We start from the raw sequence: 26209 nt of genomic DNA on the forward strand, positions 1-26209 counted from the left end.
TCATGGGTCGTTGCCAGCAGTGCCTCTTGGTCTTGCACCACTTGCAGAATGAGCCAATCTTCATGGACTAGCCACGGCGGACCACACGAGGACAATCCCGTACCAGGTGCCGGTGTGAAGGCGGCGGCAGCCTCCCCCAGTACGTCCAACCGACCGGAGGGGCCGACAGCGCTGGGCATGGGTGTGGCGGCATGGGCCAACCCGGGTAATGTATCACGGCGGCGCTTGACAGAAATTCCACTCTCAAACTGTTGCTGTGGCGGCGGCGGTCGCTTTTCAGCAAGACCTCGCAGAGCGTGCAGCTGGGACCGAGGCAGACTCCTGAGCTCATGCAACCGATCATTGGCAACCGCTTCGCGCGCCTTGGCCGCCTGTGCGCGGCGGTACTTGGCGATGGTTTTGGCTGCAGGCTGGAACCGTGCGAGGCCGTCGCTATACAACGGCAGGTAGAGCGAATCGAGCGCTAAATGTTGTCCATCGTCGCTGTCGTCATCCGGCTGGTAGGTCACCCAGGCGTGCTCGGGCTGGGGTGACGAAGACTCTGCGACGTTGTCAGCGTTGCCTTCGTCTGCGTCTGCGGTTTCTGCTTGTGCGGCTGGTCCGCCAGTCTCGTTGCCCAGGTTGTCCTGCTGTCCACCTCCCGGGTCAGTGATGTGGCGCTCCCGAAAAAAATGGTGGTGCGAACGAGCTTCGCTGCGGTCCTTGTCGAGAATGAGACCAGCACCCGCGGTGGTGGTGGTGGTGTTGGTGGTGCTGGTGGTGGTGGTTGCGGCCTGCTGGTTGGAGTCACGGCGTCGATGTTCGGAATCCAGTGTCGTCAGGCCGCTCAAAGCGTTGCCGCTGGTAAGGTTGTTGACACTGACATCAAGGCCGTGAATTGGAAAATTTCCAGCCTCTCTCCGAAGCTGGGCGTCGCTTGGGTTATTCCCGGCGACATCGTCGCCACGCCGGTAGAACACGAGGTCGTTGTTGCTGCTGTCCAGACTCGGGTGGATGGGCAGGCCAGCACTACCAGATTGCACACCGTTCGGCGCCTGGCCGGCACTCGAAAGAGCGTCGCGGCCATCAGAACTGTCGCTCACACCTCGGCGGTCGACAGACAAGAGTGCTTCTGTCGCTTGACGCATGGCCTCCAGGCTCGACAGCTCTTGCAGCTTTTCGTGTTGCAGCTCGGTGGGATGGGCGGGGTCGTGCTCGAGCGTCACAACCGTGAGCATATCGACGTCGCGCAAATCGGATGTGGTGACAATCGAGGATATGGGCGTCGTCCAAAACTCGTACATGTTTTCGAGGTAGCGGAGAGCAAATCGCATGACACCGGTCAGCTGCTGCTCAATGCTGGAAAGTTCAGCTGCTTGTTTGGCGCTTGCGGCATCCGCAGCGACACCGCCTGAAGGAGATTCTTGGGCAGAATCGCGCGTCTTTTCCACCTCCATCGAAACAGGCTGTGCTGTTGCACTCGACGAGTGCTCGTTGCCGGCATCGTCAGCAGCTCGGTGCTTGTTGTGGTGGTGGTGATGGTGCTGCCCAGCCTCGGCATCCACCAACGGAATCGCCTCGTTGAATTCAGACAGCTCGTCGGCTTGCTCGCGACGCAGCTGCAGGGAAGCAATGCGGTCAGACTCGTCCTCGACAGAAGCAAGCGTCTGGGCGATTTGCTTGTCAGTCAGCTCGGGACCCGAGCGTGCCGGCTTTCCGGTTGATTGTTGCTGGTGCAGCACAAACGTCGAACTCGAAATGCCCTGCTCGGAGCTGGATGCCAGAGAGGCATTCAGCCCCGCATGGTCGCTAAAGAGATCACGCAGGTCGCCTTGCTTCAAAAAGTCTGGCGTAAAGCCGCCATCGTTGATCACCATGCTGTCAAGCAGACGCTTTTGATTGGCGCGACGCAAAATATTCTCCTCAATCGTGCGCTCGCTGATGAGGCGGTAAATGTGCACGTCCCGCGTTTGACCAATACGATGTGCTCGATCCTGCGCTTGTGCATCCCACACAGGGTTCCAGTCGCTGTCGTAAAAAATGACAGTGTCGGCGCCGGTGAGATTGACGCCCACGCCACCGCTGCGAGTGCTCAGGATGAAGCAAAAGATGCGCTTGTCGCGGTTGAAGCGCTCCATGAGCACCTGACGCTGCTCAATTGTGGTCGTGCCGTCCAAGCGAAGATACACGTAACCGTGAAAGTTCAAGAACTGCTCGAGCACGTCAAGAACGCGCGTCATTTGGGTAAAGATGAGACACTTGTGGCCGCCAGCGCGCAAATCTCGCAGCAACGTATCCAGCACCTGCAGCTTGCCGCAGTCATACTGAATCAGACGCTTGTCTGGGAAGGCTGCGCTCATGGCATTCGCAACGGGATGGAATGGCACCGTCAGTGGTGCGACCGCCGAGCCCACAACGTTGGCGAGCTCGTCTTGAGCCACTTGCACGGAAGGCGGAATGTGCGGAGCATGCAACAAGGCGCTGCCACCCGCGACCGAGGCCGGAGGCACGTACATGACAAAACGTGACACCACGGGCATCATGTCATCGACGCGCTCATCGACCGAGCGCACCAAGCAGCGGAGCTTGCTGAACGATGCACGAACATCCGCTGATGCAGCAGAGGGCGCCGTGACGCGAGGAGAAGCGTCCATCAGCATGGTGGAAGGCTGAACGGACGGAAACTCGCACAGTGCCTGCTCAGCTGGGTTGATGGCGCCGTTCGGCGACAGCTGCACGGCAGAAATCAAGTCCGAGCCGTACAAGGGCCGACGCGCCAGCCGACGCCTGGAAGTTTGAAAAAGACGCTGGACGCGATTCAAGCGCTCGGCATCCCGCAAGGCCTGCAGCTCTGACGGCAGTTTGCTTCCAGAAGTTGGCACGTTCGACAGGGAGGAGAATCCGTTGCTCGACCCCACCGAATGCACTTGGAGAAACTCGTCCAGCGACCCGAAAGCCAGACGTTCAGCTTCGGCCTCAGCCCACTTGCTCGTGGAGCTGTCAAAGTCCACCAAGTTCAGGTTGAGAACGGAGGTTGCGAGCAGACCATCGCGGAACGTGTCATCCAACAGAGACGCCGCTGTTCTAATCGCAGGGCGAGCAGTTCGAGCGGCAGTGCCGTCGTTGTCGTCGTGGTCGTCGTTTACGACAGTGTGCTCGGAATCACAAGATTGCTCGGACGCCCACAACGCCCACAACGCCAGAGGCGACCGCGTTACACTCGTATTGCCGGCATGCGACAAGACGCAAGTCGACCGAGTTTGGCCCGCAGCAACGCCATGGGAAAGGCCAAGGACAGCGCAAGCGAGGTTGAAGCAACAGTGAGCCGCGGGGTTGCAAACGGCGTAATGATGGGCCGCGTTTCAAACAGGTCTGGATGACTGCATCAGGACGTTGATGATGGAAACAAAGTTGCCAGATTGTAACGTCTCCTTGGTGCCGACGTTCGACATGAAATCATCGTACAAGAAACGCTGACGCTTGGAAAGACGGCACGGAATAATGTGCTCATACTTTGAGGGCATCTGCTTTTCCACGTCCGCCTTGATGCGGCGAAGGATGAATGGACGCAGCACCTTGTGGAGCCTGTTGATGAGCTGCTGGTTCATCACCTCGTTGCCTTCAATCATGCTGCTGAGAGGATTGGCAAACCATTCGCGAAACTCCTTGTGCGACGCAAACACTTGAGGCATCAAAAAGTGCATCAGCGACCAGAGCTCCATGAGGTTGTTCTGGAGGGGCGTGCCAGTCAGCAAGAGCCGTCGCTCGGCCTTAAAGTTGAGCAGCGTTTGCCAGCGCTGGCTCTTTGGGTTTTTAATGTTTTGTGCTTCGTCCAGGACAAGATAGACCCACTCCTTGCGTCGAAATACGGCATGGTCAGTCACGACGAGCTTGTACGAGGTGATGCAAACGTGGAAAGCGTTCTGCTTGGACCAGCCGTTTCGCTTCTCCTTGCGCTCACGCGCCGAGCCATAGTATGTCAGAACCTTGAAGCCGGGACACCACTTTTTCAGCTCCATCTCCCAGTTGAGCATGACACTCGTCGGCACAACGATGAGGTGCGGTCCCCAGATGCCACGATCGCAGGCGAGATGCGCCATCATGGCAATGGTCTGAATGGTTTTGCCCAGACCCATTTCATCAGCCAGGATACCGTTGAGCTTCTTGTCGTACATGGTAGCCAGCCAGTCAAGTCCGATGTGCTGGTACTCGCGCAGCGGGTACTTGAGCAGGAATGGCACTCGCGTTTTGACGGACGTTGTCGACAGGCTAAAGCCGGTGGGTTGAATGCTCTGAGCTGCCGCAGCAGCTTCATTCAGGGCATGTTGGCTTGTATCATCGTCAATCTCAGTGTGGCGACGGGAAGAGTCGCCATTTCCTTGCAAAAACGACAGCAAGTCCTCATCTCGAGCTGTCGCCTTGGGATTATTGTCAGAGTCAGAGTCAGAGTCAGAGTCAGAGTCAGAGTCAGCGTCAGCGTCAGCGTCGCTTGATGCCGAGTCGTCGTCGCTCGTGACGTCCTCATCTGCATCAGCGTCCGAGTCTTCTTTGGCGCTCGAGTCCTGCTTGGCATGGGCGCTCTTGGGGTCAGTCGAAGTGACTTGCGATGCGTCACTGTTCGGAGAAGCATCGGCCTCGATGCGCCGAGATTTGGAGACGTGAGCGGCCTGGGATGGTGTGCGAGCAGCAGTTGACGCACTCGAGTCGTCGTCCGAGTCGTTTCGACGTCGCTTGCGAGGGCCAGCCGTCGTCGATGTGACCTCGGTGGTGGCGGTGGGGTCGTCCGTCGTTGTTGCAGGCATGTAACCATACCGTTGCAGAAGCAACTCGATGGGCAGATCTTGCTCGTCGTCAGCCATGAGCTCGGCGAGCTCATTCTCATCTTCGCCTTCCTCGCCAGCATCCTGCTGGAGTGTAGTTTCGTCATCTTCTTCTTCGTCGTCTTCGTTCATGACGACATCCGCGTCGTTTGCATCGTCGGGATCGTCCTCCCCGGCCTCCGCGACGACAGCGCCAGCTCCGGCTGGAGTGCCCGCAGCAGGTGGTGGTGCAGAAACGACGGGCACCACAGTCCCGCGGTTGGATCGCCGCAGCGACCGCCCGCGTTCATCTGTGGACGAGACAATGGTGACGGTCGGCGCGGTGGTCGAGAGGCCTTCGGCCAGCTGCTCGGAAAACTTGTCTGCCTGACCAACAAGGAGTTCGAGTTGCTTGTCCATTTCAATGCGTTGTGCTTGCTTGAGCTCGGCTTGTTGCTTGAACTGGGCCACCTTTTCCATGCGCTGCCAAAAGCGGCGCACCGCTTTCGCGAGTTCGGCGCAGACCTTTTTGCGTCGGCTGACCTCTTGGCGCTCGGCGCGCTGAAGCTGCTCCTTGGCGTCCTCGAAATGGCGCTGGACCATGCGAACCAACTTTTTGCTGCCGTTCAGCTTGACTTTGCGTTCGGTGGCGAAATCTTTGGCCATCCACGCCATTTCAGCCAGCATGTAGTCCCAGTGTGCACGAGGCCGCGCTGGCTCTTGCAATTTTGGCAGCCGGTTGACAAACCACAAATTCTCGCGACGCAGCGCCGCCACTCGCGCCATTGTATCCACCTCATGGCGAATGCGATCCTCGAGCACCTCTCGCGACGGCTGGTCTTCGTCTGCATGAATGGCAGCAAACGTTGCGGCAAAATCGCGTCGCTGGGGAGGGGCGGTCTGCTCCTGTCGGTGCCGCAAGAGTTGCTGGATGTTGGACGCGCCCGAGGAGAACAAACCAGACGTGGTGACGTTGGAAAAGCCGGGGCTGACGACACCGGAGGCGCTCGGCGTGATGGCAGCCGAAGTGGCCAGTTCTGGAACGACACTGGCAGCGTCTCCAAGCAGCGCCATGACCTCGCGCTTTCTTGAGCTTGTTCGTGCTGGTGTACGTGTTGGTGGTGTCGCTAGGGCGGCTGTTTCAGACAAGGCCGGAGAGTGCAAGTTCGAGGAGGTCGTGTCGGCAGACGCTGCTTCCGAGATGCTGGCCGCGGCGTCGGTCGCAAGATGGTGCGCAGCCGCCACATTCAAGCTCACAGAGTGGGATGGTGCCAACCCGGATCTTCGTGTGTGCAGTCCTCCTCCTAACGGAGATGCTGTTGATGCTGGTGCTGCTGCACTAGTGTGTGAGTTGGGGGTCAGCCGGGTTGGTGTCGACACTGCACCGCTGGATGTTGCCGAAGAAGCCGGAGCCGTATTCGTTGTCGTTGTCGTCGTCGTCGTCGTCGTCGTTGAAGTGCTTGTTGCTTCGCCCTCCAGTCGCTTGGCTGCCGCCAGGAGGTGGTCTTGCGCTTTGGCGTCTGCTGCCACGTCCCAGTTTGGGAAATCCAGCATCGAGTGGTGGTGCTCCAGATAAAACAGCTCTGCCTTCTTGCCGAGGCACATTTGCTTGGACAGCTCAAACAGCTGATGCTTTAGTGCGATCGCTTGTTGACGCAGTTGTGCGATGGGCGCAAGCGATGGTGCCGCGTCGCCGCCGGTCGCAACGTGTGTCGCGCTCGCCGGCAACGGAGCAGCAACGTCCGACACCTCGCCGACATCCATCGGAGCGACGTCCGACGGTGCTGGCTCAGACATGTGCAAAAGTGTGTGTGTGTGTGTCGTTTTGGAGCGGAGAGCTCGGTGTGAAAGTGGCTCTGAGCGTGTTTTTCGTCTGCGCGAATCCGTGTCTAGCGATCGATCTATCCTGTGAGCCAGAGTGTGGAGGAGTGTGTGTGCAAAGTGGAGCACAGTTCGAGAGTGGCCAGTCAGTGAGGGTAGGGAGCAGAAACAAGCAGAAAAAGAGTCAGACAAGAGTGAGCGCTTCAGTGACAACTGCCATGTGTGATGGTTGGGGATAAGCAGGGCGAGTTTGCGCTGCATCGGATGAGGATGGATGGAAGGCGAAGGCGAAGGCGAATGGAGAAGGCGCAAGTGAGTGGCCGTCCATTGGGCGTTGTGGGACTCTCTCTCTCTCTCTCTCTCTCTCTCTCTCTCTCGCCTGTTGTTTGTTGATGTCCAACCTGGTCAGGGTTCGATGCACTGACACGCTGTGTTGATGGACGCGTCGAGAGTGAGGCCGATCGGACGGCGGATGAGATCTGGTGATGGCAATCGAGGGCCAACAACAGCGTGCTCAATGCAAAGCCCATACAAATGAGAATACTAATGCAAAACCAATACAAAAAAAAAAAAAAAAAAAAAAAAGGCAGCGATCGCAATATGAATTCATCCAATTCGCTCGTGTTGCTGTTTGCTTGGACTGCGATGCGTTTCGGCGACGGGATGCTCGCGATGCGCGTGCGGGTGCGGGTGCGCGTGCGGGTGCGGGTGCGGGGTGGGGTGGGGCTGGCAAAAGGCGGTGCAGCCGGGACAATGCAGCAAATCAAAAAGCTGTGGCGAATGAGCTGCTCACTAACCCGCAATGGACAACTTAAAACTGCTTGGGCAGATTTGTTAGCAGCCAGTATAAAGTAAACTTTGCTTCAAAAAGCGAATGCTGCAACCAAAAAATGAAGAAAAAAATGAAAAAATAAAAAATAAAAAACAGCACTGAAAAAATCAATCAATTTGGATTTTGGCGGGAAAAAAAAAAAAAAGAAAAAAAAAAGAAAAAAGGAAGTCAAGGCAAAAATGGCATCGCAATTGTGACGAAGCAGCAGACAAGCAAAAGAGCAACGTAGGAACCGAACACCAGTCAAAAGGCGATGTGCGGCAGCGCGAGCAGAACACAGAAAAAAAACGAACGAAAAACGAAGAACAGGCACCTCGCTCAGCTCACGCAGCTCAGACGCATGTTGTGGCTGCGAGTCCCTCTTTGACAAAACCCAGCTCAAAGTCAACCACATCCAACAATTGAAAAAGCCCAGAATCATTGTTGTGTTTGCGCGCGCTCTTGCGAAAGAATCCAATCCAAGGCCTCCTTCACGCCGTGACAGACATGGGTTGCGGGGTGCTCGTCGTGGTTGCCTGGACCCGTGAAACAGCCTGTACGCACGAGGATGCTGTGCCAGCCCGCAGTGTTGGCGCCCTTGATATCGGACAATGGGTTGTCGCCAACGGCGTACACTCGCGCAATGCGAGCGTCGCCGGAGGAGGCGCCGGCGGGGGTTGCACCACCCTCGGAGGCGCTTCGCTGTGCAATATCGGCAGCTTGGGCTTCAAGCAGGCGTCGCGCATAGTCGTACACACTGGGGTACGGTTTGCCGTACAACGAGCTGACCAGCGTTCTGCCGGTCGACTCGAGGAAGACCATCTCGAGACAGCGACGAAACGCACCAAGGGTAATGCGTGGCGTCGCATGCAGGGCACCATAGTCAAAGTCTGGATTGCCCGAGTGCAACTCCACAAATTGCGGTTCGTTCGGGAGCAGATCGTTGTGGCGACCGGCAATCCGACCATCCCGCGACCGAAGCACATCGGTGCAAATCTGCAGAGCCGACTCCCAGTCCTCTGGTGACTGGTACAGCAGCACGCTGTGGAAGGGCTCTTCCAACTCCAGCGCCTTCTGCCGCGCAGCCAGCTCGTCGGTCGTCAGCGTCGCGCTCGTCGCACCAGGCGCCTTGCCCTTCACGGGAACCAAGAATGGGTACTTTTGCAGGAACTCCTGGACTGTCGCAATGTTGGTAAACCCGGACGAGCGAGCCAGCATGACTGCATTGTCGTGTGAGTGCGAAAGAACGAGCACGCGCGGCTGCTTCTTCTTCTTCTTGTCCTCGTCGTGCTCTGAACCAGCAGATGGAATGGACGATGTGGCTGTTGCAGCTGTCCCGTCGGGTCGCCTTGAAGCAGCCCAGATCGCTGGCAGTTCGCAGAGCGGCGAGCTGGCCAAGACCACCTGGTGCGGTGGCAACTCGAACGGGAGGTTGAGCGTCTTGCGCAGCTGCTCTGCCTTGCCCGCCTCGGTCGTGCCCGTGCCGTTTGTCAAGTAGACGTGTGGGACGGTGATCCGGTGCGGCGGCGCGGGCTCGTTCAGTGCAAGCAGCACGTCGCGTGCGCCAGGCAGCGGCACATACGCCCCAGCGCCCGCCTGGAACAGCACGCCGTCTGCAGAAACAACGAAATGGTGTTGGGGGTTAGGGTTGGTGGTTGCAGTGCGATATGGAGATTGATCGCGTCCATTGGCAATGGGTGAGTGAACTGGTAGAGCTCGAAACCACAGCAGAACCGCAGAAACTCACCAATGTCAAACGCAATGCCGAACGACATGAGCGGGATTGTACTGGAACAAAGGAGTGGACTGAACACTCAAACTAGCCTGAATCTACATGTATCAAGCCGTAAACAGCCATGGAGTGTGCTTTTGTTTGCGTTTGAAAACTGCAAGTCTCAAAACGGCGATGGTCACTCACGACACCCTTTTGATCTGTGTGATGACTCGGTGTCGAATCAAGTCGATCGAGTAGGCGCATTTTTTGGCTTCCATCCCCGCAATACTGCTTGAGGGGTGGCTCGATCCGCAAATTCTTACCGCTGATGAATGAACGCGGAAGTTTGTAATAAATTCATTCTTCTCCCTTCCTGGCTGTATGGCCGCATCACAACATGGAAACCTGCTTAATATGACACTATGTATGCACTTTTATCGGTTTATGAAGGAGGAGGGGCGAAAAGTCGAGTTTGCGATCGTCAAGTTTTCAATTATCAAAATGTTTAGTTGCTGGTTGTCATTTTTCACTGTTGCCGATTCCCGCCAAATCCACATCGTGCCATTCGCCAGCAACATCACTCTATGGTTGGAAAATATCACCATTAACCCAGTATTTTGGTCGAGAGGCGTTCTAGTAACTATTAGAAGGCGCGAGGTGGTTTCGAGTTTGTGCGAAAGCAAAGGTGCCAAGCCGAGCGGTCGTCGCACAGTAATCCACCATCCGAGGTATTCAGTGCACACAAAGTCATATTTATGAATTGAATTGAGATGTTTCATGGCGCACGGCACTCGCCTGCTCACTCTACATGCCATCAAAATGAACGATTTGTTTTTCTTCAAAATTTTGTTTTGTGGTTCGTCCACACTTCGTTGAGGGTCACGGTTTCGAGAAGCCGACGCACTACTACAATACAGTCGATGGTCAAGCCCGCATATACCTCGGGATGTCGCGCACGAGATGAGGATGGACGTCTACAGGTAAATTTGCAAAATGACAAACAGCAACAACCAACAACACACGCATCATACCTCAAACTCGGCAACTGGATCACAGAGCACGTCTGTACCGTGCTTTTCTAGTTCAATACTGTTCTTTCGAACCATCGCGTCATCTTGCGGATGTGATCACGTCGTATTTTGGTGCTGCAGGCATTTTCGTTGAAACCGATTTTCAGCATCGCGCTCTCAATCATCCGCTTTAGAGTTATCGTCAGAGTTTTCAGCGTCATCAAGCCTCGGCAACATCATTGGCTTCTTGCTGCGCGATCCTGACCACTCGGCATTGCGGCCTCTCCGCTGTCGCGCGAGGTTGTCGAGCTCGCGCCGTCGAAACGAAACGGCTGCACAAGTGCTGTTTGTGATCATTCCCGCCCTCCTCCGCCCAGCCCTCAGTCCACAGCCGCATCTCAGCCGTCCTCGATATACCAGTGTTTATCTTGATCTCGCCTTGCACGTCTTTTCCGATTGTCAAAGTGTTTGACGTTTCGTTTTTTTGGTTTTTGGTTTTTTGGTGTTTCAGTCTTTTTTGATTTTTTATTGCTTTTATTTTTTTCTTTTTATTTTTTATTATTTTTATTTTTGTAAGTTTTTTTTTTTTTTTTTTTAATTTTCTCATTCTGCGAACGAATCTCTTCTTCCCCTGCTTCGTCCGCCAGCTGCAGTCTCGCAGTCCTTCCCACCCGGCTTCCACAGTGTCCGAGCCTGAGCGATGCGCGGGTGGCGTGCTCGGTCGCCTTTCCCCTCCAACAATCTCCTCCTAAAGAATGATGATGGTTGAGATTGACCAAATTGAACGATTGTGTGCATTCATTCATTCATTCGGGGTCGTCAAATTGGTTGCAGGAGGCGATGCAACTGGGACAAGGGTTCGGGGGGTAAGGCACGCCGCAGATCCACCCAACACAGCGGCACAAAAGCAGGGCGTCGACAGCGCGCTAGGGGCGGCTTTGACGAGAGAGCGCACTGAAATAATACAAAAAAAAAAAAAAAGACCAACGTTTATTTTTTTTTTTTCTGTTTGCTTTGCATTACGAATGAGTGGACATTTTGGATTTGGGATTGGATTTTTTTTTTTTTTTTTTTTTGTTTTTGGTGGATGCCTGGCTCAAGTGCTCGAACTGTCAAGCAGCAACAGCAACGAAAGCCCCCAAACCCGAGCCCTCTCCTTTCGTCCTTCCCTGCCCTGGTTGCCCGTTTGGTTGGTCGGAGCGATGAGTGGATGTCCCCTTGTTCCGTCGCCTTGTTCCCTTCTCACCACACACACACACACACGCTCGCTCTCTCTCTCTCCACTGCAATGTCTACTCTCCTTCATCTCTCATTGCTTTTGCTCTCGTCATTCCCGCCCAATTGCGGGGCGCCCCCCCCCCCCACCCCCTCCCTTAGGCTGCGTGTGGGGCAAGAAGAGAGGCTGGGATTTCGAACGTTGTTTGCCAACCCGCCCCGACCCCGAAACCCGCTCCTCTCCCGCCCCACTCACCCCGCCCTCCTTTCCAATGCCCACTCCTTGTCTCACGTCCATTCGGCGCGTGTTGGGGGCCCCGCCGACGCTGCTCCTCCCAAAAACACAAAGTGACACACATTTGAGCGAGTCGTTTTTTTTTTTGGTTTTTATTTATTATTATTTATTATTTATTATTATTTATTATTATTGTATTTATTATCTTGATGTTCATTATGATGATTCCCCCCCCCCCTTTTGCTGTTCTTTGTTCGTTCGAGTTCCGGACGTTGACCGCTGTGTCGTTGATAATGTTGATACGACAATCCTCTCTTTGTGCAGGCTGAACTTCGACCACATCTTGGTTGTTCGCACAAAATCTTGTTTGGACTTTTTCGCTTCTTTTCTCAGTTTTTTTTGGTTGTTTTTTTTTCTGTTTTTCTGAGTTATTCTGGTGGGGACGCTTTTTGTGAGACGCCCTCGAATGATGCAAAACACGAGCAAAAAACAAACAACTGCAAGATGTCCATTTTCGTACTTGCTGGATCTCTCGCTCACTTTGATCATCCCGCTGCCATTGATATTGGTTCTGATGATACAGAGAGAAGAAACAAACAAAGGTCCTGGATCCACCTGGCGCCATTTCCTCCCCCCCCCTCCCGGTTGCAACCTTCCAGACAACGGGTGGCTGCTGGACAAGTCCTGGACAAGTCCCACACTCGAATCATTCTCCAACCCCTTTTGTTTGCGCGCTTGTCGACCCAAAACGCTCTCGCTTGCTCACGAACACGGCCAAAAGCAGAGTACATACGTGCTGGCAACCATGGCCAAGCCAGTGCGCAATTCGTCCAACGTGATTGAGACGGCAGTGATGGCCAAGGCGCTGCACCAAATGCAGTCAATACAAAAGCTCATTGACATTGAATCCAAGTCGCTCATCGAGCTGCGAGAACAGGCGCAATCGACCGACATTGTGCGGCACGAGATCAAGACACTCGAGGACAAGCTCGCCAACCGGTTTTCAAAGCAGGTGCATTTGCGGAGATACTACAACCACTACCTGCAAAATCGATCGCAGCCGGAAAATCAAGACGCCATAACGTTTGAATGGCAATTAGGCACCTATCCAGACCTAGCCCTGTGGTGTCGTGTGATTGGTTTGGATCCCGAACGGGCCAAAGTGCGAATTGTATGCGGCTCACTGCAGCCTGCCGCTCCAGTCGCATCCAGTCACTCTGGCCGCGGTGCAGAGCAAGTAGAACAGGTAATTATTTTTGACCGTCCCATCTCCTCTCTCTCTTTCTTTTTGAAGGGAAAGTGCCACCGTGGTTGTCTCTTTGCGTTTGTTCCGATCTCACTTTTTTTTTGTTTTGTTGTGGACTTTTCGGGTTGCTTGTGTGGCCTCTCAGCGAATCCAATCACAACACGTCGACCTCCTGTCGCTGGTCCGAAATGAGGAAGATGGAGTGCTAACACACACTTTGCTTACCGATTTAAGCCTCGATGCAACGCATGCCGAGCTTGCCTCTAATTCGCTGCGAAAAATTGTGAAGGCGTTGCGGACACCCCAAACGTCACGGTCGTTCTCACGAGGTAACGAGCACAGCTTGGGCAACGTGTTTGCTTCGCTCGATTCATCGAGCTCCACCGATCCAAGCTCCGATGCAGGGGAGCATGGCGATGGTGCGACCTCACCGCTGCCCATGTCGCCGCCAACGTCGCGCCGGAAAAATTCAACCACGGCAGACGTTTCCCCAACATTGACGTCGCCCTCCAACAATAGCTCTGTTGCCTCTTCGCGACGCCCCTCGCTCGCCAGCCAACAAGCAGTGACCGGGAGTAGTTCGGCCGGTGTGCCGACGCCCATCTCCCCGACCTCGACTTCGGCGCCTGGCTATAGTCCTGCTGCCAGCGTGGGTGTTCATCTTCCTGCCCATCTTGCGACTCAGCGCTCCGTGTCCATGGATGCAGGGGCGCCTGTGCGAGTGGGCCAGCCTGGCTCTCTCATTACCGGGCAAGCTGCTGTTGCGGACGTGACGTCGCCCACGCGACGAGGGCTTCCCAACCACCTGTCACCACCTCCATTTCTCACTGCTAGCTCCCTCCCTTCTAACGCAATGTCGGATGAGCTTTCTCCGGTGTCCAGCGAGTTGCCCTTGTCTCCGTCTGCTGTGACTAGCACCTCACCGACCGCATTGAATAGTTACGATGATGCCGCAAATGGCGCAAGTTATGCTGCTGCCTCGTCTTCTTCTTCTGCCGCCGCCGCTGCTGCTGCATCCTCTGCGTCAGCTGCCGACTCACTACTCAACAAGCGGATTTCACACTCGATCAAACATCGCTTTTCCATGCGCACATTCATGCTTCCGTCGCCTTGCGACTATTGCCACAAGCTGTTGCTTTTCGGCGTCATTTGCAAAGACTGCGAATTCAAAGCGCACCACAAGTGTTCCAAGTACGTGCCAGCATCGTGCGGGCTGACGACAGAAATGGAGGACTACTTCAAGTCTCTCATCACCGTGCCTGCGCGATCAAACACGCACGACGATTCCGATCCCTCTGGCCTGTCTAGTGCTGCGCACGACGACTTGTCGACTGGCTCGGGGAGCAGCCGTGCTCGCAAGCTCAAAAAGGCCCAGTCTGCCCCGCAGCTACAGGCCTTCTGGCGCGATGAATTCAACGCAGCCTATGCTGCAGCCATCGCTCAGAGCAATCAAAGCAGCGGGCCAGCCAGCGGCACTGGGCCCTCCTCGCACGAAGACGACGGCGGCGCTGTCAGAACTGCTTCCACATTGCTCGCTACCGCGCTTGCATCCGCTGCCCAAGCTGGACCCGCCCATTCACCTTCTGCGCAAACCATTCCTGCTCATCACTTGCCATTATCCAAGTTGTGGGTTCGCCGTCACGGCACGAATCCCGACTTCAATGCCAACGGCTTGCTGTCGCAGCTCCACGACTCCCAACAACAACAACAACAACAAGGTATTGTCATGCCAAGCCTGGCAGCCGTCAAGGCTGATCTCAAAGGTCAGCACCAGGGTCCGCTTTCGCCTGTCGGCGCCCATCATCCTCTCCGTCGTCTGAGTCACCACCGCCCACAATCGGCATCCGCTGCGACAAAGCCGTTCGTCTACGAGCCCCACGAGGTAACGTCCGATTCGTCGAGTTACGATATGGAGCGCAGCAGCGATTCCAGTCTTGGCGAACCCATCGGCGCTGATGGTGGCGGTGTTGGCGGCAGCGGCGGCGCTGGTGGTGGTGGTGGCGGTAGCAGCTCTGCAGATGGGGATAGCCCGGCACGCCTGGGACCACCCAAAAGCTCGGGCACAATGCGGCGCACCTTCTCGGCGACTCCACCGCTCGACCTGTTGGCGAGTGGTGCGGTGCAGATGAAGACGCGACCCCGAACTTCGTCGGAGCCCCGCGAAATGTGGGCCGTGGCCGAAGATGAGCAAGACGAGGATGGCGCAAACGACGACCTGGCCGACGATGATGACGATGACTTTATGCTCTCTGGGCGTCGTGTGACGCTCGATCGCGCCAAAGCTCGTCTTCTCGAAGATGCCGTTGCTGTTGCCGCGACGGCCGCGGCGACCGGCGACCCACCCACCTATGCGCGTCCCTCGCCGTTCAACAGCAAGACACGCAACTCGTTCGCCGAATGGGAAATTCCATTCTCTGAGATTGAGCTCGGCGAGAAGATTGGCTCGAATGTGGATGGTGCAGTGCACCGTGGAAAGTGGCACGGTCCTGTCGCGGTCAAGCTCATCAGCGTGGCCGGCTTGCCCACCAAAGGCCAAATCTTGGCCTTCCGACGCGAAGTGGCCGTCCTACGGCGCATTCGACATGAAAACATTGTGCTGTTTATGGGCGCGAGCACCGTTTTCCCCAATTTTGCGATTGTCACAAAGTTTTGCGAGGGCGAGTCGCTCTTCCGCCACATTCACTTGCTCGAGACGGACTTTTCTCCGATGCAGTCTTGCGAAATTGCTCGCCAAGTGGCCCAGGGGATGGAGTACCTGCATGCCAAGAAAATCATCCACCGCAATCTCAAGACCAAGAACGTGTTTCTGGAAAACAATGGCAAGATTGTCATTGGTGGCTTTGGGCTGGCCACGGCGTCGCAGTGGAACAATAGTCCTCATGTCAACAAACCGCGCGACAACGTGGCGATTGTGGTCGAGCGCAAGGGGTCTGTGCGGCACATGTCTCCCGAAGTCTTTTCCGCTCACGGCGACCCCTTCACAATTGCATCCGATGCTTATGCGTATGGTATCGTGCTGTTCGAGCTCATGACGGGCCATCAACCTTACGAGAGTCTGCGGCCCGAGCAGGTCATCTTCAAGGTGTCCAACGGCGCTCTGCCTGACGTGTCGTTGGTCCGCAAGGACTGCCCCAAGGAGGTGGTTGAGATCATGCTCGACTGCTTGTCACGCACCATGGACCGAAGACCTACCTTCAAGACCGTGCTTGACGTGCTCGAGCAGTTCCCTGTGGTGAAGCTTTCGCGCGCCACCCGCGACCGAATTCAGTCTGACGCTGCTGCACTTCAGCTCGCCCAAAACCAGAATGCTCTCCGACGTGTCAACACCACTCGTCGGTAACACTTGCACAGCAATTTTTTTGTGCTTGCGTGTCGCTGATTATCAGTCGCCGACAAGGCCACCCTGCCAACCCCCCCTTTTTTTTAACCTTTTTGAATTTTCAGCTTCATTCTTTTGTTGTTGCCGCCGACCGAGCTTGCGATTTCGTGCTTTTGTAATTCATCCCGATTTTTCTGACTACTCCATACATCTCATCATTTTTCTGTTGTTCATCCGCGAGTTCAACTTGCCTTTGTTCGAAACAAAATGCACCCTCCCGTTTTACGCTTCCCCTCCTCATCCGCAATTGAGCAATCAACAAAGGTTTTTACTCAAAAAAACAAGAACAAGCACAAACAACCAGAATGACAACGACCAAAAAGCTACAAAACTGCAATAACGCAAAAAATGGAGGGGGAGGGGGGGGGGAAGGGAAACCGACAAAAATCAAAACGAAACCGTATGAAATGGCACACAAAGAGTGCAAGAAAAGAGAATAGACGCCGTGGGCGTGTAAGTGCAAAAAGTCAAAACAGCAAAGTGCACGAATGCACGAATGCAGACATAAAGCGAAAAAAAAAAAACAAACAAAATACAAACAAAACTTGACAAACAAAACTCTACAAAACGCCAAAGCGCCCCGCCTACAACATCGAACTCAAACAGTAAATGAGGACGTCGTTTTCATCGAGCGTCAAGCTGGTTGGAAATTTGGTTGTAAAGCTCCTTGTACACCCAGAGCGAGCCCGACATGCGCTTGATGCTGATGCCATAGAGCGACAAGAGCCAGACCTTGCAAATCTCAATTTCGAAAACCACCTGCTCATTTTGAGCCGAGTGGTAGGTGCATAGCAGCACCCAGCTGTCCACCTTTTCAAAAGGTAGGAACAAGCTGGTGAGAATGCGCGTGACGTCGGAGAGCAATTCCGCTGGCGGCTTTTTGGCCGATGTCTTGGCAAGGGTGAAGATGCGCACAGATCGAATCTCGTCCTCGGGTCGCCGGCTGGAGTCCACGGAGGAAGAAGATGCATTGCTCGAGCCGCGTCGGCGCCCAACGTCAAACAGCGAGCGAGAGCGCTTCCCATCCGGCGTGCCCCCAACGACAGGTGTGCCGTCCGGGTTGAAGGCGGAGCTGCCGACGGCCGGGGACGACGAAATGCCTTGCAGCGTTGGGCGCCCTGCCATCTGAGGGGAGACAGAGTACGAGCGCGGCTTGCTGCGTTTGCCGCCTCGTCCCACAGTGGCACTCCCAAGTAGCAGGTTGCGCTTGGCTTCAGCCGAGCTGGTGAACGAGCCAGGAGGTGACACTGGCGGCATGTCGCTGGTGCTGTGCCCACGGATGGGCGTATTGGTCAGCGACATGGACTTTGGCGGAGAGGTAGAGAGATTAGCGTTGAAGGCTAAATCCATGCCAGCCAGTGTGGGTGATGTGGCAATCGCATCGTCCGCCGTGCCGTTGGCATTGGGGGACAAGGACGCCGCGGGAATGTTCACGGGGAGGGTCTCGGACGGGAGAGGGGTCAATTGATCGTGGTGCTCATCCGCATGAATGCCCTGAGGATCGTCATGATTCAACGGATCAACTGCAAACGTCGGGGAGGTGGGAGAGGTGTTGCCCACATCGCCGCCATTGGCACGCCCAGAAATGCCCGGAGACAACGGTGCTGAGGCGGAGGAGGAGGAGGAGGAGTTGCCCGACACCATGGGCAGGAAATGTCTCAACATGGACTGCCCAATCGACAACGACCGCGAAAACCGCTTGGACATGGGAGTGCTGCCACTGGAGAGGGTGCCAGTGGCCATTGGGGACAATGGCGGACCATTAGCAGACGCAGCCGCCGCAGACGCAGCCGCCGCAGCAGCAGCAGTCATGCTGCCCGAGGCAGTCGGCATGGGAGAGCCGAGCATGGCGGACGAGCCCATCGTGCCCATGGACACGTTGGACGCAGACTCGGCGCGACCAAGGCCCTTGCTGGGTTTTTCAGCCAGAGCGATCGTGCCGGGCAGGTCGTTAAAGCGGTAGATGGTCACGTTGCTGTCATACGCGATCGAGATGCACTGGTCCATTTGCTCCTCCTGCACCTCGGTGAGCACTTTTGGCGGCACTCGGACGGGCGGCTGCTCGTAACCCTTGTTGGTCCAAGGATGCTCGCGGATTTCGGACATGGTGATGCGCTTGTCGACATCGCGGACAAAGATTTTGCCAATCAAGTCCTTGAAGCTGTCCGACACATAGTCCGGAAAGACAAAGTCCACTTCCTTGATCTTCTTGTAGAGCTCTCGAATCGCCTTGGCCTGGAACGGAGGCTTTCCACAAACCATGGCGTACAAAACGACGCCCATCGACCAAATGTCCGCGGGCGGCCCCGGATACTTGATTCCAGAGACGAGTTCCGGCGACGCAAACAGCGGGGTTCCGCAGAACGTGTTGCACAGGTCGTCCTGGTACACACGGCCCAGTCCAAAGTCGGAGATTAAAATGTTCTTGTCTTCCGACAGCAGAATGTTTTCGAGCTTGAGGTCGCGGTGCACGACGCGTGAAAGGTGGCAGTGGTCTGAGCACGAAGAAGAAACGAGAAAAACGTGACGTGTGACATGTGAGTGGAAAAGGAGGTGTGTGAGTGAGTGACATGTGAGTGGAAAAGGAGGGGTGTGTGAGTGAGTGAGTGAGCGAGTCGAGTGGGCAGCAACCAAGACTCACCAATAGCAGACACCATTTGTCGGAAAAACTTGCGTGCCTCGCGCTCTTTTAGCCGAGCGGTTCGCGCAATGTGGTCGATGATTTCACCGCCACCGGCGTGTTGCCTAATGTCACAGACCAAAACCCAAAACCCAAACCAAAGACAGCAAAAGGCGAGTTGAGTGTCCCCCCGACTCGTGAATCGCCAGAACACAGCCGTGCCCTCTCGGTGTTCCGCACTACTCACATAATGATGTAAAACTCGTCGTCCGTCTCAACGACGTGGTAGAGACGAATAATGTTGGGGTGGTCGAGCAGCTGCAGCAAGCGAACGTCCTTGGAGAGGTGTGACAAGTACGAGCTGCCCGTGCCTGCGGACGTGGGTCCTGGGGAGCCCGGATCGGTGCCTGCGCGCGGTGCCGGAGTGCTTGCCGACGACGAGTTGGCGCCTTCCGCGTCCTTTCCTTGTCGCTTGCGGATGATTTTGATGGCGACCTGAATAGAGGAAGAAATAAGCAACAACAAAGCAAGTTGAGTGTTTGAGTGGGCAAAGTGCGAGAATGTCAATCCATACAACGTTAACGTTCAAGCGAATGGGTGTGTTTTGTGTTTTGTGTTTTGTGTTTTGTGTATTGTTTTTGCCCATTTTTCAGATTGAGCAATTTCTGCCATTTTCGTTGGCTCAGAAGATGAGTCACTCTGTGCATATGAGCGCTGTTGCCGTTGCTGCTGCTGCTGTTTCCAATCCCCCCCCACCTCGCACAGAACCCCCAATCAATCTACATTGCAACAACAGCAACAACGCTCAAAGCTCAACGCTCAAGGCTCAAAGCTCATCCACAAACCAGCGTCACCGATTCAATCCTTGTTCAATCTCAACCCCCTCTCTCTTCCGCGATTTACCCCCCTCCCCAACCCCCCCCCCGCTCCACTTTGACTCTATTGCTTCCTCATCCTCATCCCCCGTTCTTCATCTTCCGCTCCTAACCCCTCTCCCCTCTCCCCCTCCACACAGCCCTCGTTCGGCAATTAAGTCGTTATCTTGAATTTTTTTTTTTTTTTTTTTTTTTGTTTCGTGAATTTTGTTCTTGTTAAAAACGACCCATTCTGATACTGGTTGCTTAACTCGCTCTCTATCTTCTGGTAGTCGTATCGCCCATACTCTCCTAGACTCTTTTTTTTTCTTTTTTTTTCTTTTTCTTTTTCTTTTTCTTTTACCTTTTCATTGGTTTTGCGGTGCACGGCGAGCTTGACCTTGGAGAAGGCGCCCTCGCCAATGGTCTTGCCGATGCGGAACTCGTCTGCAATGCGCCTTGGAATGGGGAACGACGCGCTACTGTGCTGCTGCTGCTGCTGATGATGATGATGTTGTTGCTGCTGCTGATGTTGCTGCTGCTGCTGATGTTGTTGTTGTTGTTGTTGTGACGGCGGCTGCGAAGTAGGATACGATGCGGCGCCATTATTGGCGGCCTGCCCAGCCCCCGCTCCTGCTCCTGCTCCTGCTACGCCTGCTGCTGTGCTGCCGTAGTGGTGCTGGACTGCTGCTGCCGTTGTTGGCGTGGGCGTGGGCGGCGACACGGTGCGTGGCTTGGACGGATTCGGAGGAGGGTGCTCGCTGGCGGGCCTTGCTGCTGCGCCGTCATCCATTGCTGTCACTGTCGCTGTTGCTGCTGATGGTGATGCTGCCGCTGTGATGGGGCTGGCGTGTGCTTGTGACTGGGCTGCAGTCGAAGCAGCAGCAGCAGCAGCAGCAGCAGGAGGGGAAGGCGAGGAAGCTGAACTCGCCATTCGCAGCGGGCTCTCAAACGCCACCGACATCTTCTTCTCTTCTCTTCTTCGCTTCTTCTCTCTCTCGCTGCTGCGTTTCCAGATGCGAATGCGAGAAGGGAGAGCGTGTTTGAGTGAGTTTGAAGGGTGCAGAAACACAAGTGCTTTTGGGTGCAAAGCGTTGGAAAAAAAAAAAAAAAAAAAAAGGAGTCGCAGAGTGGAAGAAAAAGCGAAAGAGGCGGAAAAAAAAAAAAAAAAAAAAAATAAAATAAAAAGAGTGGATTTTCGCAGCGCAACGCAAACAACAAAAGAGCAAAAACAAGAGGAAAATCCTTTTGGTTGTGATGGATGCGCCACTCACATCATCATCGTCTCACCACAATGACAACGGCACACAATGGCACTCCATTGAAAAGAGAGACAGAGAGAGAGAGAGAGAGAGAGAGTGAGAATGCTCGCTCACCAAAAACAATCAACAAACGCACGCGAGTGAGTGCAAAAAAGCTGGGAAAAACAACAAAAACAGCACGTCTTCCAGTTTTTTTGTTTTTTTGTTTGATGGTTTTTTGGTTTTGGTTGATTCGCCTTCTTTCACTCTTCTTGGGCGTTGTCCTCTCGTCTTTGGCATTGGCTGCCTTCATGAACGTCGAATGCCGTGTTGCGATGTGGCGATGTGGCGACGGGCTGGGCAGCCAAAAGTCTACAAGAAATTCGACAGCAAACCAGAAGCTTGACAACTTGTCGTCCATTTCGGCGAAAGTGCCTCCAACTCAGAATGACGCTCACCCCCAAAAATACATCCAAACAGGTGTGTGCGAGTTGTTTGTCTCGGCTCGCTCTGCTGGTCGGTCGAATGGTGGAGATAGTCACCAGATGTATTTGACGCGAAAACGAGACAAGTTAAAAAAATCAAAATGGCAAAGAACACATAACAAAAAAAAGCTGAAAAAAAAGCTGAAAAAAGGAGAAACGACAAGATTTAAAACCAGCACCAGAATACACTGTAAAACCAGCACCTTCGGAAACACAAGACACTCACGCATGCAAGATAACAAAACGCGGGCGGGGGGGGGGGACAAATACGCTGATATTTTTGTTTTTTGTTGTTTGTTGTTTGTTTGCTTGTTTTACTCGTTGCCAACATCGCCAGCAAGATGGTAGTGAACCTTGCGCAGCTCGAGCAGACGGGTGCGCTCTTGAGAAAGCTGCTGCTCGAGCTCGAGCACCTTGACTTGCTGGTTCATTTCCTGGCGCTTGGCCTGGGTGAGCGTGAGCTTGGACAAGTCCTGGACCTGCTTGTTGCTGGCCTGATCGGCCATGAGCTGCGAGGCGTTCTTGGCAGCGCTGACGAGGTTGCGCGTGGCGCCAGTCACATCGCGCGAGGCACCCATGAGCTCCTCTTGGGACTTGCTGTTGGCGGCCGACTTGACGCGCGACGAGGCGACGAGCTGCGCAGTGGAGGCAGCGACCTCGCCGGCGGCAACCATGAGCTCCTCAAACTTGCCCATGTTGTTGACAACCTTGTCGGCGTTGTCGACGAGCAGCGTGGCGCCCCAGCCGACCGCTTTGGCGGCCGAGATGAGACCCTCGGTCCATCGGTGGTTTTTCTTGTAAAACTCGGTGGCGCTGGCCGAGCCGCGGCTGGCAGCAACAACCTCCTGCTGCACAACGGTGGACTTTTGGATGAGAATGCGAATCAAGTCCATGAGCTGCTGGGCCGAGGCAAGAATGCTCTCGTTCACGTCGAGCTGGATGCCAGACTGCGTCTTTTTCGACTTTTCGAGCATCTCTTGGATGCGACGAGCAGCATCGTTGATGGCCATAGCGGCCTCCGACATTTGCTTCTCGACGGCGTCGCCAAGCGAATCGCTGTCCTTGATCTCGCGGGGAATGAGGCCTTCCGTGATCTTGGCGAGCGAGTCGGCAGCCTCGCGGAACTTGGCAGCGCCAGCACCCACCTGCTCGGCGGTGAACTTCATCGAGTCATTCTCGTTGTTGCAGTGCAGCGTGTCAAAGTAGGCGAGCGCGGCCTGGCCGGTCGAGCGGCAGTGCGCGATAATGCCATCGGCGACCGTCTGGTCGGCAGCAAGACGCGTCGTGCCCTTCGAGTTGTTCAGCAGCTCGGCAAGCATGTTGGCAAAGACGGACGCGTTGCCAAGCACGTCGAACGGCACTTCGTTGGTCCCGGCTGACGCCACCGGCGCAAACGCAGCGAGGGCCTCCGAGAGCCGTTGGTTGACGCCCAGCGTGTTGTGAATGTTCTCGTCGACCGACTGCGCCGTGCTCGACGAGCTGCCGGGGTTTTGCGGGTTTTCCAGCTCTGCCAGCGCTTGGCGGATGATGCGCTTCGAGTCGGCGACGGCGTGGGCGAGGATGCGACGACGCTCCTGGGCGACACGCTGCTGAGCCGCTTCCGACTCTTGCGTCTTGGTCTGCAGATCGTGCATCAAGGACTCGAGGCGCGCATTGGCAGAGCGCAAGCTGCTGAGCTCTTGCGCGTGAGCACGGTCGGCGTTCTCCTTCTCCTCCTTGGCACGATTGGCAAAGGCCTCAAACTCGCTGACTTGGCCAACCTTCTTGAGGGCCTCAAGATGCTCCTGACGCAGCTTGCTGTACATCTGGAAGACCTTGTTGTACTTTGACTCGGCAGCCTCGACCTTCTCCTTGAGCTCGTTGGCGCCGGATGTCTGGGCCGTCTGCAGCAGCTCCTGCAGGTCGTTCAGACGCTGCTGCAGCGACGAGATGAGCATCTGGTCTTGCTGCGAGCGGGCAATCAGCGACTGCACCTGCGCCTCCAGCTCGGCAATGCGAGCGCGCAGTGCCTCGATAATCTTGTCGCGCTCGTCGACAAACTCGAATTGGTTGGGCATGGCGTCAAAGTCCTCGAATTTGCTGCGGTCAAAACGCAGGAGGCGGCGGGGGGGGGGGAAAGAGAGAGAGAGAAATGAAGGAGATGAGATGAGTTCCTGAAACTTGACAGGATGATCAACAACAACAACAACAACAACAACAACAACAAATTGAAACTTCAAGTCACTTACTTGACTGGAGCTGGGGCGGCAACCTTGGCCGGCGGGGGCGTGGGCGCGTTGGCGTACTTGGTGATAAAGTCCGGGGGCGAATCCAGCAATGGGATTTGGACAAGGTTGGTCAGGAAGCGAAGGTTGCGCGCCTCAAAGTAGAACTTTTTAATGCGCGGGAACTGCTCCATGAAGCGCTCGCGATGGGCAATCAGCTCGTCCTCGGGGGTTGAGCGATGGAGGGTGGTGAGAATGTCCTAGCCAAGACGGAAAAAAAAAAAAGAGTCAGCATCAAAAAACAAGGACAAAAAAACCAACAAAAGTGGCTGCTTCACAACCCATTTATCGAAAAAGGGGGCTTCTGCATTCAATGCCATACCACGACAATGTTGTACAGCGAAACAGACTCGGGGATGAGCGGCAGGAAGGCAGCTTCGCGGCACTCGTTCTTCTCGGACGCACGGTCGCCAGAGAGCGAGTTGAGGACGAGGCCAACAGTCGCGAGGATCTTGTCCTGCAGGATGAAGCAAGCCATCACAAGGCGGGTGGCCGAGCCGAGATCGCTCATGGCGCTCGACTTTTTGAAAGCTGCACAACAGCCAAGAAGAAGAAGAAAAGTGTCAGTCAGCAAAGGTCGCGTTTCTCTGGATCACACACGTCAGGTGGTGCATACCGTCGAAATCGAGGTTGCCGGGAATGTCGGTGTGTTGGTCGTGGAAATCGAGCTTGCTGATGAGGAAGCGAAGGTAGCCCGCAATCAGAGGCGAGAAGATGTGACCTTTGCTCTCCCACATCTGGCCGAGGGAAGCGAGCACGCCCTGGTTGCGCACGAGTTCACGCAGCACCTGTTGTTCATTGGTGATGAGGGTGACGAGGGTGACGAGGGTTCAGTGAGCAATGAAGAAGCAGTGTGAAGCAGCATCCCACCAGCACCACTGTCGTCATCGTCGTCGTCGTCGTCGTTGTCATTCGGGTTGGTGACTACACCAATGCTGGGGCGTTGCTCTTCTTACGTTGGGGTGGCCGTCCTGGAGGATCTTGTGGAGTGTGATGAGGGCCTTCCAGCACATGATGGGCTGGGTGCCGAGGGGCAGCTTGCGGAGGGCAGCCCAGAAGACATCGCTGCCGTTCTGGTTCCAGGTGGAGATGATGGCCGCTGTCGAGGGAGAAGCAGAGAGAGAGAGAGAGACGAGAGTGAGAATGAGCAATCGGTGAGCAATCATACGAAGGGTTCACTGTTTGGGAACGCAATGGTAGGATTTAGTAGCCGAGATGTGGCATTTCAGTAACGTAGGAATCTGGTTAAAATTCCAAAACCCCTTCAAAAACCGGTTTTTTTTCTTTCTTTTTTATTTTTTCACCCCTTTTTCCCTCTTCCTTGCTGCTGCTGCGTTGTTTTCACAGTCGTTCTCATTACCACGCGCGCTTATTTTTGTACCATTCATACGTCCGTTCCCCCACCTTTTTGCCTTCCCTTCCTTCCAATCTTCAAACGAACTTTGCTCTTTTTTTTTTTTTTTTTTTTTTTTTTTTGAAATTCCATACTGACGCTCTTCACTTATTTTTCGTTCTTCGTCATTTCATTTCATTTCATTTCATTTCATCCATCAAAGCGAGACCCGCGTTCGTCTTGAATGAAAAGGCAAAGCGACTTGAAATCAAAAGCAACAAAATCGCACAACAGTCGGACGCTTGGCTTCATCGTGACGAAAAGAAGAAAGAAGAAAGAAGGGGAGAAACAAAGAAAAAAAAAAAAAAAGCCGTTTCCTCGCTCTCTTTGTTCAGTCAGTCAGTCAGTCAGTCAGTCAGTCACAGTTGCGTTTGCATTGCCACACGCACTTGACTCGATGGCACTGGCACTCCATGACGAGACTACTACTACTACTACTACACTGGGACTACTACTACAAACTGCGACGTGCGATCTGACGCTGCTCCCCAGCGATGGAACTTACTGCGAATGTGCTTGACTTTGGGCGCAGTTTCAGAGGGCGAGCAGGCCTTCGTCAGGTGCTCCTCGCTCTCCTTGATCACCTTATCGCGTTCAGCAGACATTTGCGTGCTTGTGTGCTTTTACAAGAAGAAGACGAAGAGAAAAGAAACCAAAGTGGATCAAAAAGCTGAAAAAAAAAAACAAACTAAGACTGACCATCTAATCTGTCTGTACTGCATCTCATCGCCGATTTGGAGATGAAGATGCAGAGATCAATTCAGGCAAAAGTTAAAAAGTGACGCACTCGCTGGCAAGCTGGAAGCGATGGATCGTGTAAGGGGTTGGAAGGGTTCGTTGGGGGGAGGGGAAATAGGAATCCACTGCACTACTGCGCGTGTGTGCCCCCATGAGGTCAAGCAATCACAAAACTCCAACAGTACGAACAAAAACAGCAGCTTCATTGACAAATAGAAATGGTAGGGTTGAATCACAAAGGGGTACGTGCTCGATAGAGCGCACCAAAATCATGACTGTCCGAGTTCGTTCCCTTGCGACACTGCCTCTTTTCTGCTCACGATTCCATCTCCCGAAGAGCAAGAGGCTCAGCCGCGTCGAGAGGAAATGATAGCACAACGCGAGGAAGAGCAAGCAAGCGCATTT

At 54.8% G+C, this 26209-nt stretch overlaps 5 protein-coding genes across 5 annotated transcripts in view; 1 reads left to right on the forward strand and 4 right to left on the reverse strand.

Moving 5' to 3' along the window:
* CAOG_06596 (SNF2 family helicase) overlaps nt 1-6575 on the reverse strand; it is a gene marked incomplete at both ends in the record, with an annotated part of 8967 nt that extends 2392 nt beyond the window's left edge. The window contains 3 exons of the mRNA XM_004344167.2: nt 1-3063; nt 3198-3359; nt 3445-6575. The exon at nt 1-3063 is cut by the window's left edge and continues 2392 nt beyond it. Of these exons, the coding sequence (XP_004344217.2) occupies nt 1-3063; nt 3198-3359; nt 3445-6575 (6356 nt within the window). The remainder of the gene's footprint in view (nt 3064-3197; nt 3360-3444) is intronic.
* A 984-nt stretch (nt 6576-7559) lies between these two features.
* On the reverse strand, nt 7560-9214 carry CAOG_06597 (HAD-superfamily subfamily IIA hydrolase). Its single transcript, XM_004344168.2, has 2 exons — nt 9158-9214; nt 7560-9023 (listed from the first exon to the last, which is right to left on the reverse strand). The coding sequence occupies exons 1-2, from the start codon at nt 9183-9185 to the stop codon at nt 7849-7851; spliced, it is 1203 nt and encodes a 400-aa protein (XP_004344218.1). The 5' UTR covers nt 9186-9214; the 3' UTR covers nt 7560-7848.
* Nucleotides 9215-10663: 1449 nt separating this feature from the next.
* On the forward strand, nt 10664-16481 carry CAOG_08997 (hypothetical protein). Its single transcript, XM_011272382.1, has 3 exons — nt 10664-10706; nt 12168-12830; nt 12976-16481. Exons 2-3 carry the CDS (start codon nt 12390-12392, stop codon nt 16168-16170), a joined length of 3636 nt encoding a protein of 1211 aa, XP_011270684.1. The 5' UTR covers nt 10664-10706; nt 12168-12389; the 3' UTR covers nt 16171-16481.
* On the reverse strand, nt 16472-20579 carry CAOG_06600 (CBL-interacting protein kinase). Its single transcript, XM_004344171.2, has 4 exons — nt 20048-20579; nt 19077-19324; nt 18851-18954; nt 16472-18704 (listed from the first exon to the last, which is right to left on the reverse strand). Exons 1-4 carry the CDS (start codon nt 20474-20476, stop codon nt 16834-16836), a joined length of 2652 nt encoding a protein of 883 aa, XP_004344221.1. The 5' UTR covers nt 20477-20579; the 3' UTR covers nt 16472-16833.
* An 885-nt stretch (nt 20580-21464) lies between these two features.
* CAOG_06601 (hypothetical protein) lies at nt 21465-25758 on the reverse strand. The gene is made up of 6 exons (XM_004344172.2): nt 25572-25758; nt 24630-24772; nt 24290-24461; nt 23996-24204; nt 23638-23873; nt 21465-23488 (listed from the first exon to the last, which is right to left on the reverse strand). Exons 1-6 carry the CDS (start codon nt 25669-25671, stop codon nt 21724-21726), a joined length of 2625 nt encoding a protein of 874 aa, XP_004344222.1. The 5' UTR covers nt 25672-25758; the 3' UTR covers nt 21465-21723.
* Nucleotides 25759-26209: the final 451 nt, after the last annotated feature.

The sequence above is a fragment of the Capsaspora owczarzaki genome, assembly GCF_000151315.2.
Source record: "Capsaspora owczarzaki ATCC 30864 unplaced genomic scaffold supercont2.12, whole genome shotgun sequence".
Lineage (NCBI taxonomy): Eukaryota > Filasterea > Ministeriida > Capsasporidae > Capsaspora > Capsaspora owczarzaki.